The sequence below is a fragment of the Pipistrellus kuhlii genome, unplaced genomic scaffold, assembly GCF_014108245.1.
Source record: "Pipistrellus kuhlii isolate mPipKuh1 unplaced genomic scaffold, mPipKuh1.p scaffold_m20_p_2, whole genome shotgun sequence".
In the NCBI taxonomy this organism is placed as follows: Eukaryota; Metazoa; Chordata; class Mammalia; order Chiroptera; family Vespertilionidae; genus Pipistrellus; species Pipistrellus kuhlii.
Window position 1 is genome coordinate 103,233,517 of NW_023425515.1, and position 11,800 is coordinate 103,245,316.

The following is an 11,800-nucleotide window of genomic DNA, read 5'->3' on the forward strand; positions in this document are numbered from 1 at the left end:
GCTGAGTTTGAGTGAAATGTGGGAAACATGTTTATTGTGCCTTGCTTCTTACAACATTCCCACCCTGAGGCCTGAATGTCTGTGCTTCTTCACTCTTGGATCTTCTGAGACATCCCCAATGACTTATCAGGATGGACCGTCTCAGGGACATGGAGAATATTATCAGCCTATTGTTGCACATGAGGCTCCCAGAGGCTCCCAGATGTGCATCTGGCCCTATGATCCTATTTGCATCTTCCTTTGTGGGGGAACCATGAGATGTGTACTTCCTCCGCCCTCAGCCGGTGCCAATAGGAAGTGAACGCTGGCTGGGGCCAGATGAATGGATGAAGAGCTGTGGCATAACCCACTGGAGCTCTGCATCCTCACAACCCTCTTTGCTGTGTGCCAGGCACTTCACTAGGTGCTCTGCATGTCATCATCCTCAGTCTTCTCAGGAGCACTAAGCACTGCTCTCCAGGTGTCCTCTTGAAGAGGAGCCCAGAGGGGCGGAGTGCTGCCTGTGTCACCAGGAAGACCTGGGACCAGCCAGCCCATCTTGTCATCATGCTGTCCCTGCCAGAGTCTTATCATCATCTTTCTATGTAAATCCCCATGCCCTTTCCTGAAATGACTTAAACAAATGAAAGTCTGAACAGTGTGTATGGGCATTTACAGTTATCAAATGCCATACTGGATTGTGTGCATTGTCTTAGTTCTCAGGACAAAGCAGCAAAGTTGCAGTTAAAATTTGAAATTGAGTTCTGGGTTCAAATCCAGATTGTGCAACTTATTAACTAATTGCCTTATGTCTACTTTAAGAACTTAATGAGCTAATGTATGTACAAGACTTTAGAAGAGTGTCTGGCTCTGTTCTCAAGAAACAGTTTCCAGGATAATTTGTGAGTGTGTGTGTGTGTGTGTGTGTGTGTGTGTTCCATTTTATACATGAAGAAGCTGATTCTAAAAGCAGTTAAAACTTGTTCAAGTTCAGTAAACTAATAAATGATGCTGGCAGATATGCCATCTGTCTCCAAGGCAGCCATGATGTGGCTGAACAGCTCTTTTCCTAAGCAGGTGCTCAATAACCCTTGTTTCCTGATTTTATCACCTTCCCTAGAATCTGTCCCTTCTCTGTGTTTTGATTTCACTGCCTGCAGTCCTCTGCAATCGCTCACCAGGCTACACAGATGGCCATTTGCTTCTGCCTGATCACCTGCTGGGATCGGAATCAGAGTCACTGCTTTTGTCCCTGTTTCAGAATCTTGGTGGGTGGGGCCCCAAAGTTATATTTTATCTAATTCCCTGGTTAGTTTTTTTGTTCACCAAGTGGGAGAGCCTGCATTGTCCCATGTGCTTTCCCAAGACAAAACAAAGGTTAACGGTGAGACACCAAGTGGTGGAGATGAAATCCATTTTATTTATTTAACAGAAAAGTATTGAGAACTAACTAGGTCCTAGGTATTTTGCAGAAACTTAAAAATATCCAAACACATCATAAAAACAATAATATAATCAATATTTGTGAGATGCATTCATGGTTTAGAAAGTACTCATATCTTTCATTTCAACAACTCTGTGAGGCAGTGTCTATGCATCTGGGACTCGGAGGTGGGCCTCCTGTGGCCAGCTGAGGCTGCACCGTTCTCCTGGTCCCTCAGCCCCGCTGGCATAGATTATGACAGGAAAGTGGGATAGGGATCTTGGCTATGTAACTGCATGGGGAGCTGGGGAGGGCTGCACAGAGGGGGGCTTGTCCCCACTGGGTGGCAGCACTCCACCCTCATTTGGGGGCAGAGGGAGGATGAAACTGCTGACATGTCTGCCTCCCATGGCAGGACTTGTGGGGGGCATTTTGTTCCCACAGTGCGGACTGTTTGCAGTCCCCACCAAGGCTGAAAAGTGATTCACCCTGGAGGGTGTTTTGAGCCACAGCTGGGGACAGCAGAATGCTGATAAGGTTGGGTAGGAAAGCAATGATCCCTGAAAACTAACAGAAACATCATTCTCTGCAACTCACTGGGCCCGAGAAAATCCCTAATTTGGTCCTGGTCCTGGGAGAACCCCAGCAAAGCTATCTTTCTTTAACGTAACTCTCAGCCCAGAGCAACCCTAAACTGCATCCACTAAAGCACATGTGTCAAACACAAGGCCCGCGGGCCAAATCCGTCCCGCCAGGCCTTGCAATGTGGCCCGCACCGCGCTGTCATCACTGCACTCCGCTGCGTTTCCATCACAATGACAGTTTATGACTGTTCAGTAAACCATTCAGCCAGCGATTTAGGCTGGATTTTAGATTTTGGCCCCTTCTCTGATTGAGTTCGACACCCCTACAGTAAAGCCTCATTCTCCCCAGGATGTTGCCTGTAAAGTTGACATGAGTCTCTTCCCAGTGCCCTGGAAGTGCTTATTAACTAAACTTAACCTGCATTACAGAAAAAAGAGACCCCAGGGAGGGCCTGGAGTGGTCTGCAAAGTCGGTGCTAGGTGACTGCCAGGACACTGATGCCACAACAGTTTGTAATAACCAGATGCTTAAGGAAGGCATTGCCAGAATTCTATTGTGGACAGTTCTCCAGTCATGATATCAGTGTTTGCCATAATCAAATTAAGAAAATGATTTACTCATCGAAAACTAGGACAGGAAACTGTCCATTGCAATTACCCATCTCTTTCCAAACAGCTGAGGCTGGACTTCACTGTGACATGCTAAGTGTCCCAGTGGCTCTGTCTTCTCTCAGCTCCATATACATCTCACAGCAGTGCCTTGCAAGCAAGAATGTGTTGATCAAATCTGTTCTCTGCTCATGAAGAAGAATAAAAGAGGGGCTGGAGAAGGCTAAGTGGGGGAAGTGTGCCAGTAGGAAACCAAGGCCAGGGACTTGAGATTTGGGGGCTCTGACAGCTGAGCCCAGAGGGCCATGGACCATCAGATAATACCCCTCACATTTATTCTGTGTCCTCACAGCTCCAGTGCCCTCCCTTAAGGGTCTCAGTTCATGCAGAGCCAGACACTCACTGCCAGCTGCCAACACCTTTCGGTAGTGTTGGCAGCAGAAGCCCTAGCTACTGTTTTCCCGAAAATAAGATCCTCTGAAAATAAGACCTACTTACAGGTTTCCTTCTGAGTGAAATATAATGCATCCCCCGAAAATAAGGCCCCCCCTCGCTAACCATGAGAGATTTGGTCCACTGATTCTGAAAGAAATGGAGTCACAAGAAATTCACCAGGAAATTCAGGAATTGGATTGTTATGATGATGTTCCAGAAGATGATGACATGATTGTCATTGAATAAATGAGTAAATTATTGATACTGTAGGATTCAGTTTGTCTTGTTTGTGTTGACAACTACCGTACTACCGTACCGTATAGAGGTAATAAATTTCCTTTATTTTCACTTAACAATAAATGTGTACTGTATTCTTCTTCATGGAAAAATAAGACATCCCCTGAAAATAAGACCTAGCGCATCTTTGGGAGCAAAAATTAATATAAGGCACTGTCTTATTTTCGGGAAAACAGGGTAGGTGAGGGACCAGGATGTCTTGAGGCAACCTCTGAGCCAGATGCATGATGCCCCCTAGTGGCTGAATTACTGAAATACGCCCATGCATGTTTTTGTCGAGGATGCTGAAACAGGGCTGACAAAGGCTTGCCCATGTTAGCCTTTTATCATTGTGGACAGTATTTAGGACATCTGCTCCCATCCTTTCTTTCAATATCAGTGCTAGGAGTAGAGAAAAACATATGACTTGTTCATACTACAGTGTTAATGACTTAGCTTAAGGATGTTACTACATATGTGTATTTTAAGGAAGTTTCAGCACACTGACTCCCCCAGGAGCTTCTAACCATGCAGACAAGGAAGACAGAAATAGGAAACCTAAGAGTCCGGTGAGCTGGGACTAAAGCAGACTTTTGGTAGCCATCACCGATCCAGTGGTCTAGGTTTAGACTCTTGTGCACTGCCATCCCTTTACACCATATCCCTAGATCTGCTGGCCACCTAACTTCCATTGGACATTAGAAAACTAAATTCCAATAAAGCCATGCCAGTGCCCAAATTCCAAAGCAAGCACATGGTTCTAACAGCACCTCTCTGTGTGTCCACATTTTCTTCCCCTCACATGCAGTCACGCACACCACACATGTGGCACAGCCCCAGGTGAACGTGATTCTTCTCTCCCACACGGAGAATATCCCCACAGTGTCAATGGCAGCATTTTCCACACTCCATGTTCTCTACACTGGCACCGCCGGGGAGGCCGAGGTGAGACGTCCTGCACACCCAGTGCTGCACAGAGTTCAAGGAAATAGAAGTGCAGACACCCAAGGACACTGGGCTGGTGTCACCAGGGCAGCCTGGCTCTCAGCCTCTGTGTAGAGCACCTTGGAGTCACACAACCCGAGAGGAAGGGGAGATGCTCCTGCAGAGCCGAGTCCTGACGAGGACCGTGCTGAGTGTCCCCCCAGCAGGTGGCCTTCAGGGTGGTGCCGGGGCTCCTCTATCAGTACTTGGAGTGGGTTCTAGGCCCAGAGAGGGGTCTGTGTGTCCCTAATGAGATGATGCTGAGACAAGCTTCATTATTGTAAGGGCAGATCCTTGTGATTATGTCGCTGGCTTTGTATGTATGGAACCATGTCCTGAAGGTTGTCACATCACTGAAGGTAGGAGAGCAGCTGCCGGGTGACAAGATTTCACGGTATATTCACCAGTGAGGGAATCCAGGGCATAGGGGAGTTGCCCTCACCGCAGTCCTCAGCACTGGGACAAGTGACTGGGGGATGTCTGAGGTGCACTCCTGTACACAGGCGCACAAGCTCTGCAGGTGTCCCCGGTGGTCCAGATTGTGTGCAGAGGAAGGTTTGCAGAGAAGGCTGTGTCCAGGGTCTCCCCTGCTCACCACCAGCCCCTCACCACCTCCCACACTCCACCTCGGGCCACTGAGGTAGCTCATCGCATAAACCCCAGGGCAGAACGATTAAACCCCAGCTGTGAAGGTTAGAAAACCAGGTGAAAAGCCACATTATGATGACTGCTGGTGAACCTGAAGGCAGACGAAGTCCTGGATGGAGAGTGGGTGTGCTGTCAGGAACAGCCCCTTCCAGCCTGCCCAGGGGGCTACTGATTCTGTGTGGGCCACTTATGCAGCGTTTGGGGGAAGGAAGGAAAACAGGAGTTGGGAAAGCTTTAGATATTGGCTTTGTTTTCTTTCTCTAAACATCTTTCCCAGGTTCTGTTTAAAGTTTCTAAAAGGATTACACACCTTCTATCCCCTATTCCCCGCCTCACTAACAACAAGGGCACTTAGAAGCATCCATCCAATGGGTTTCAATATTGTGTGTCTTTCCAGAAAGAGAAGAAGAGTGGGCTGCTGAAACTTCTAGCCGGGGCATCCACCAAGAAGAAGTCTCGCTCCCCACCGTCCATCTCTCCCACCCACAACTCCCAGGTGGCAGTGGACGCCTCGCTCCAGGGTGCAGTGGGGCTCGAAGTGTCCTCACTGTCCCTCCATGGCCGCGCAGGGTCCTGCCCCATAGACAGCAAGATTCAGGGGGCGATGGGGATGGAGCCACTGCACAGAAAGACGGGCTCCTTGGACCTGAACTTCTCATCCCCTTCCAGGCAAGCCCCTTTCTCCATGGCTGCCGCCCGCCCTGAGCCCAAGCCATTGCCCAGAGAAAGGTAAGGCTGAGGGCCAGCTTGCATCCTCTAAAACCTTGCTGTGTGTTGATCTGTGAAGTCTGGAGCCACTTTTGGGGAGCAGGGATAGCAGGGATTTCCTTAGGACTAAATTGACTATACACCTCTCACTAGCCAGGACTACTCAGGTCCCGACCTTGGAGGTGAGCATTGGATAAAACCAGTTTGGGAATAAATGGGAGAGAATTTCATGTTCTGAATCCATCTGGGTCCTGAGTTTAGGATTCATCAGGAAATTGTTCAGAACTGATGGGATATTGAGCCAAAGAGCGTAGAGAGGAGACTGTATCCATCAATCCTAGGGAACCCGTGGAGTAGGCAGCTGGGCTAAGTCCCCATAAGCCTGTGCACCCCACACAGGAAGCATTTTTGTTTTGTTTTTTTAACTTTAGCCTATTCTGACATCTTAAAATTAAACATTACCCCAAAATTGACTTCAATTATACACACACACACACACACACACACACACACACACTGTTGGGTTGAACCGCATGAAATTGCTGACATTATTTTATTTTATTTTATTTTATTTTATTTTATTTTATTTATTTTATTTTTAACAAAACCAGCAATTTCTTAGAGTTCAGCCTAGAGACTTAGGAAACTGAGTCTAACTGAAGTGATGTGGTCCATGAAGTCGTGTTTGTAGGGTGAGGTTGCTTGAGTTTTACAAGGGGTTAGAGCACATGTGTCAAACACAAGGCCCGCGGGCCAAATCCGTCCCGCCAGGCCTTGCAATGTGGCCCGCACCGCGCTGTCATCACTGCACTCCGCTGCGTTTCCATCACAATGACAGTTTATGACTGTTCAGTAAACCATTCGGCCCGCGATTTAGGCTGGATTTTAGATTTTGGCCCCTTCTCTGATTGAGTTCGACACCCCTAGGTTAGAGGATCAGAATCAAATAAGGACTGGGCTGTGGTGTGGGAAGGGGGATGGCATCAGCTCAGGGTAATGGGGCTGTGGTGTGGAGAGGGGGATGGCATCAGCTCAGGATAAATGGTGCCATGGAGAGAGGTTTCACATGGGTCCGCTCAGCACACCTTTTCGAACAAGATCCAGATAGTAAGTGTTGCAGCTCACAATCTCTGTTGCAATGCTCACCTCGCCACCAGGGCATAAAGGCCATAGACCACGTGGAAACAATGGGGTGGGTGTTCCAGCAGACCCTACTATGGACACTGAAATTTAAAGCTCATGCAATTTTCTTGTGTCATGAACTATAATTCTTCCTTTGATTTTTTTCAACCATTTAAAAATGTAACATTCTTAGCTGTCAGACCACACAAATTAGGTGCAGGCCACAATTTGCCAACCAAGGTCTTGATGAAGAGATTTAGAGCTGAGCCATTGGGGTGGCTTTGAGATTCTGGGCCACTGAGAATCAGTCTCTCTCCAAAGTGGTGGAGGGAGAACATGGGCCAGCAACAGTTGACTTCTGCTAAACAGCGAAAGTGTAAGTGTGACTTTACACCTGCTTTTAGAATAACTAGGATTTGCAGAACGCTTTGTGCATGGTATTACTTCCTAATTGTCTGAAAAGGACACAAGAGAGTAGAGCCTTTGGAAAAGGGCAAGACCTGCAAACAAAAGTGGATAGATGAAGATGTCAGGGAGAGGGTGGGCATGGGCTGCCATCACTGGGAAGCTTGGGAAAACGAGCCCCCACCGAGACTGTGGACTGCACTGCCTGGGGCTGGGGATCAGAATAGCGTCAGGGTGATGGCCCGCAGGTCATGCTTAGAACTCCAGCTCCCAGCTCCTGCCTTGACCTCATTTCCTCCTTCTTTGCCCCTTGAGCCCCTGGGCTCACCTGGCCCCTCACTTGAACACAAGAACTAGAACATGATCAACTCTGGCTCTTTCCAACTGGGGCTGAGCAGAGGGAGCTCCACAGTTCTCCATCTCAGAGCTTCATTAACACTGTAGTATGAACAAGTCATACGTTTTTCTCTACTCCTAGCACTGATATTGAAAGAAAGAATGGAAGCAGATGTCCTAAATACTGCCCAGCCCACTGCCCTGACAAGGCTTGTTTGCTCTGCCCAGATGGGCCAGTACCAGGCCAGTGAGCCAGTGGGGCTGAGAGATGAAGTCTGCTCAATGTTTTCTTGAGCACCTTGACTCTCAGACATCAGTATGTTACACCTCCCCCACCTCAAAATTTATTTAAAATCTACATTCCCTGCCCCATCCCTGGTGTCTCAGCTGGAGGGACAGGATGGAAACAAACATCTGGGCCCAGGTCCTGAAGTCTGTGAGCCCCTCTGAGAAATACTGGCTTGGAATCTTTTGTTTTATAATGAGTTTCCTGGTTTCATAAAAACTAGAATACACCAGGGAAAGGCTCCACATAGAACTGAGCCCTCAGGACAGCCTGCTGCTGTGTCACCTGGACGCTTTCTGCCAGAGGCCATTTGTGGAGGGAGACGGGTGGAGGCAGGGGAGGGGCAGGCCTTTATAGCTGGCTGATGGCCCAAAGAAGATGAGGGTAAAAAAAGTCTCCCACATTTCCCCACCTGGCCAGTGGGCCTGGACCATGGCCCGGACACTGCAGGGAGGAAGGGACACAGGGCAGTGTCTCCTCAGAGGCCTCTCTATCCAGGTCAGGCCCCTCTAGGCCACCACCACTGTGCAGATCGCTAGGATCCTTCACTGCACCCAGGGGTCTCTGCAGCCTTCGGCAGGAGAAAGGAAGACAGAAGGCCCAGAGATAGTTTGGAGGGGTGGGAGGGGCGAACTGCAGTGGGTGCATGTCATCATGTCACTCAGATGTGCAGAGAGCAGGGAGATGGCCCAGGGCCTCTGTGCAGGAGCCACCAACCTGCTATCCCCACCCAGCCCCGCACACACTTCCACTTCTGTCGTCTTTTATTGCCCACAGGAGAGGCATCATCGGGGCCTGGTCAGCTGCGACTATGAGCTGAACGTGGTGGCAGCTGATTGCTGGGAGGCTGATGTGGATGGAGCTGCAGGTCTCACTAACCCCACTGCCCACTGCCAGCCTCTCCCTCCTCCAGCAGTGTGGATTCCCGGCCCCTGGCTGCCCTCCTCCACTTCTGCCCTCCTACTCCCCCAGCAGCCCAGTCCCACTGTAGGCTGCAACTCTCTCCAAGTCTCCTAGCAGAGGGACCCATGGTGAGGCCATGGGGAGAATGTGGCCTGGGGTGGCTGGATGCGTGCCCTTCCAGGTGGCACCGGCCCAGCCCTCGTGATCAGTGGAGGTACCATTACTGAGCACCTTGACCTGGCCAGGCCGAGTACTCCCCAGAGCCTCAGCCTACCCAAGTCTGTCGCAACCTTCAACTAGGGGCTTTGAGGGAGTGAGAATGGCTACTCCCGGCCTGCACCAAACCCGTGCACAGTTAGTTCTTGGACTCTGTCCTGGAGCCCTGCTCCGTGCCCAGCTGGATGGAAAGAGAGTGAAGGTCCAGTCCGATGTCAGCACACATGCCCCTGTGAGTTCCCTGAGGGCGGGGAAGGTATGGGTGGTTAGAGTGGTAGGGGCATGGCAATTCCTATCAGGCTGGGACGGTGAGGGGTACAGCACAAGGGCACCTGCTAGCTTGTCTTTGATGGTGTTTTAGAAGAAGGTGGTCCTCAGATCAAGCACAGCTTCTCTTCAGCCTTCCTCCTCCTCCTCTGAGGCCTTGCCTGTGGACAGGTGTGGGTGTGGGATGTATGCCAGACCGCCCTGTCCTGGTGCTAGGGCACTTGGCAGAATGCCGGGGAGGGTCAGACAGACTGTCTCAGATCCGGGAGCTGTCAGGGCAGCTCTCAGGGACAGCACCCTGTGTGCACCTGACCTGGCACCTGCTGAGGTCCCCTGGGCCCTCCGAGGTCTGTGCTTGGTCTAGTTGGAGCTCAACCAAACCAACTACCCCTCCAGGTGCCCCGCAGGTCATGTCACCACTGGGATCATATGTCATGTTGGTCTGAAAATGAAGGGTGAAGAGTTCAAAGGCCACAGGGAGGGCCAGGTTTTGCAGGAATGAAGTGAAACACTGGGCCTTGTTTATGAAGTGATCTCAGAGGGTCAGGGTCCTGTGCCACGATGGGGACACGGACACCTGTCTCGCCCCTGCCACTGGGATGCCGAGGTCTGAGGTGGCCTAACGGAGGACGTGACTCAGAGAGGCTGCATGTGGGTTGAAATATCCCAGCTGCCTGGAGCAGGGTTTAAAAGGCATCTATCACAGGGAAAGGCTACTATCAAATTTTTAATAAAAGTGAAAAAGAATTATTTTAAGTGGAGAAAAGTAGCCCCAAATTACAACAATGTACCAGAGGAGAAAAGGAAAGAAAGAGATCTTGCCAGCAGACAGCGGGCCATCCCTGGGTCATTCTCCAGCCTTTTGGGTCAGGCTCACCCACTGTGGTGTCTGTCCCCCCTTCAGGTACCGTGTCGTGGTCTCGTACCCGCCCCAGAGCGAGGCAGAAATAGAGCTGAAGGAGGGAGACATTGTCTTTGTGCACAAGAAGCGTGAGGACGGCTGGTACAAGGGGACCCTGCAGAGGAACGGTCGCACAGGCCTCTTCCCAGGCAGCTTCGTCGAGAGCTTCTGAGGACAAAGTCTCCACACTCCACTCACCAGGGAGGAAGGCCTTCCAGGAAGCCCAAGGTGCAAGGAGAGGGCCACCACTCCCCAAGGTCTCAGGTCCCTTCCAAGGCCCCCGCAGGGGTGTGGAGGTCGTGTCTTCATCCCCAACTCCCAACCAAGAGCACATCTTGGGGTTGTTCTTGGATGAGAAGCCTGCCACTCCGTGTGAACTTTAGAGAAGTGAGTTAGGAGGAGGAAGCTGCTCCTTGAGTCCCCTAGGTGCTCCCCAAGGGGCTCACTGTGTAAGGCTGCCTGCGGGCACAGAATGTCTTCACAGGCTGTCTGGGCTGTGGGTGGGGTCCAAATTGCTCTCTTTATTACCTCAGTCGCCTCCACCTGCCCAGCCCTGGGAAGCCTGGCTGTGCTGCCTGTGGGGCTCCCATAGCTCCCATGGCTGCTCCCCATCAGCATTGGGAACAACACTTCTGATGGCCACTGCCCTTTGCTTTGCTTCTTTCTCACATCTTTTTAATATAAAGCTATTAGACTTTATATATTTATAATCGGTCATACATTGCCTATTTTCATACATCTGGTGCTGCCTTTTTGTAATGACTTGGTTGAGTTTGAAAGAAAAAAAATGTCCGAGGAAACATCAAATGGGCATAATTTTTATATTTACTATATAAACTTTAGAGAATTTTGGAAATCCCACATTCTCAACACCACAATGCCCTGAACCACAGGATAAGAGGGAATCCATTTAGGAGATTCAAGGGAGTTTGGAAAAAGCCAATTTCTTTGAATCTTTACCAAAGCCCAAAGCTCTGTCTAGGCAGCGTAATTGTTACTCAAGAACATGCAACTTCAGGAAAAGTGGCTATAATCGCCTTTTGTGTGGCAATGAAAGTGGACCCTAACCTGGAAAAGCGGAATTTCCCTCTTATTTTTTTAACTAGAGTGACAACAATTCATTTTATCAAACTATGATTTTTAACTATTGAAATGTGCAGTTTTTATCCCAGTTCAGATGTAAACCTCCACAATTTATAAGACCTGGTAAAGGTTTTCCTTTTTATAATGCACTAGAGGCCCCGTGTACAAAATTCGTGCATGGGCAGGGGTTCCTCAGCCCGACCTGCACCCTATCCAATTTGGGACCCCTTGGGGATGGCCAACTGCTGGTTTAAATTGGTAGTCAGACATCCTTCTTGCAATCCAGAATGACTGGCTCCTAACTATTCGTCTGCCTTCCTGCCTGATTGCCCCTAACCCCTCTGCCTGCTGGCCTAATTTCCCCTACTTTGCCCCCCTGCCAGCCTGATCACCTCTACCTTGCTCCCCTGCTTGCCTGATCACCCCTACCTTGCCCCCCTGCTGGCCTGATCACCCTTACCTTGCCCCCCTGCTGGCCTGATCACCCCTATCTTGTCCCCCCTGCCTGATCACCCCTACCTTGCCCTCCTGCTGGCCTGATCACCCCTACCCTGCCCCCCTGCTGGCCTGATCAGCCCTACCTTGTCCCCCTGCCTGCCTGGTCACCCCTAACCTCTCTGCCTGCCAGCCTGATT

General features: G+C 50.1%; 1 protein-coding gene across 4 annotated transcripts in view; it reads left to right on the forward strand.

Annotated features, from left to right (window-relative positions):
• The window catches only part of SH3RF3 (SH3 domain containing ring finger 3), a 215,440-nt gene extending 204,034 nt beyond the window's left edge, over nt 1–11,406 (forward strand). For all 4 annotated transcript variants that reach the window (XM_036447977.2, XM_045584183.1, XM_045584185.1 and 1 more), the window contains 2 exons: nt 5,336–5,667; nt 10,086–11,406. In XM_036447977.2, the coding sequence (XP_036303870.1) occupies nt 5,336–5,667; nt 10,086–10,254 (501 nt within the window). In that variant the 3' untranslated portion in view covers nt 10,255–11,406. The remainder of the gene's footprint in view (nt 1–5,335; nt 5,668–10,085) is intronic.
• Nucleotides 11,407–11,800: the final 394 nt, after the last annotated feature.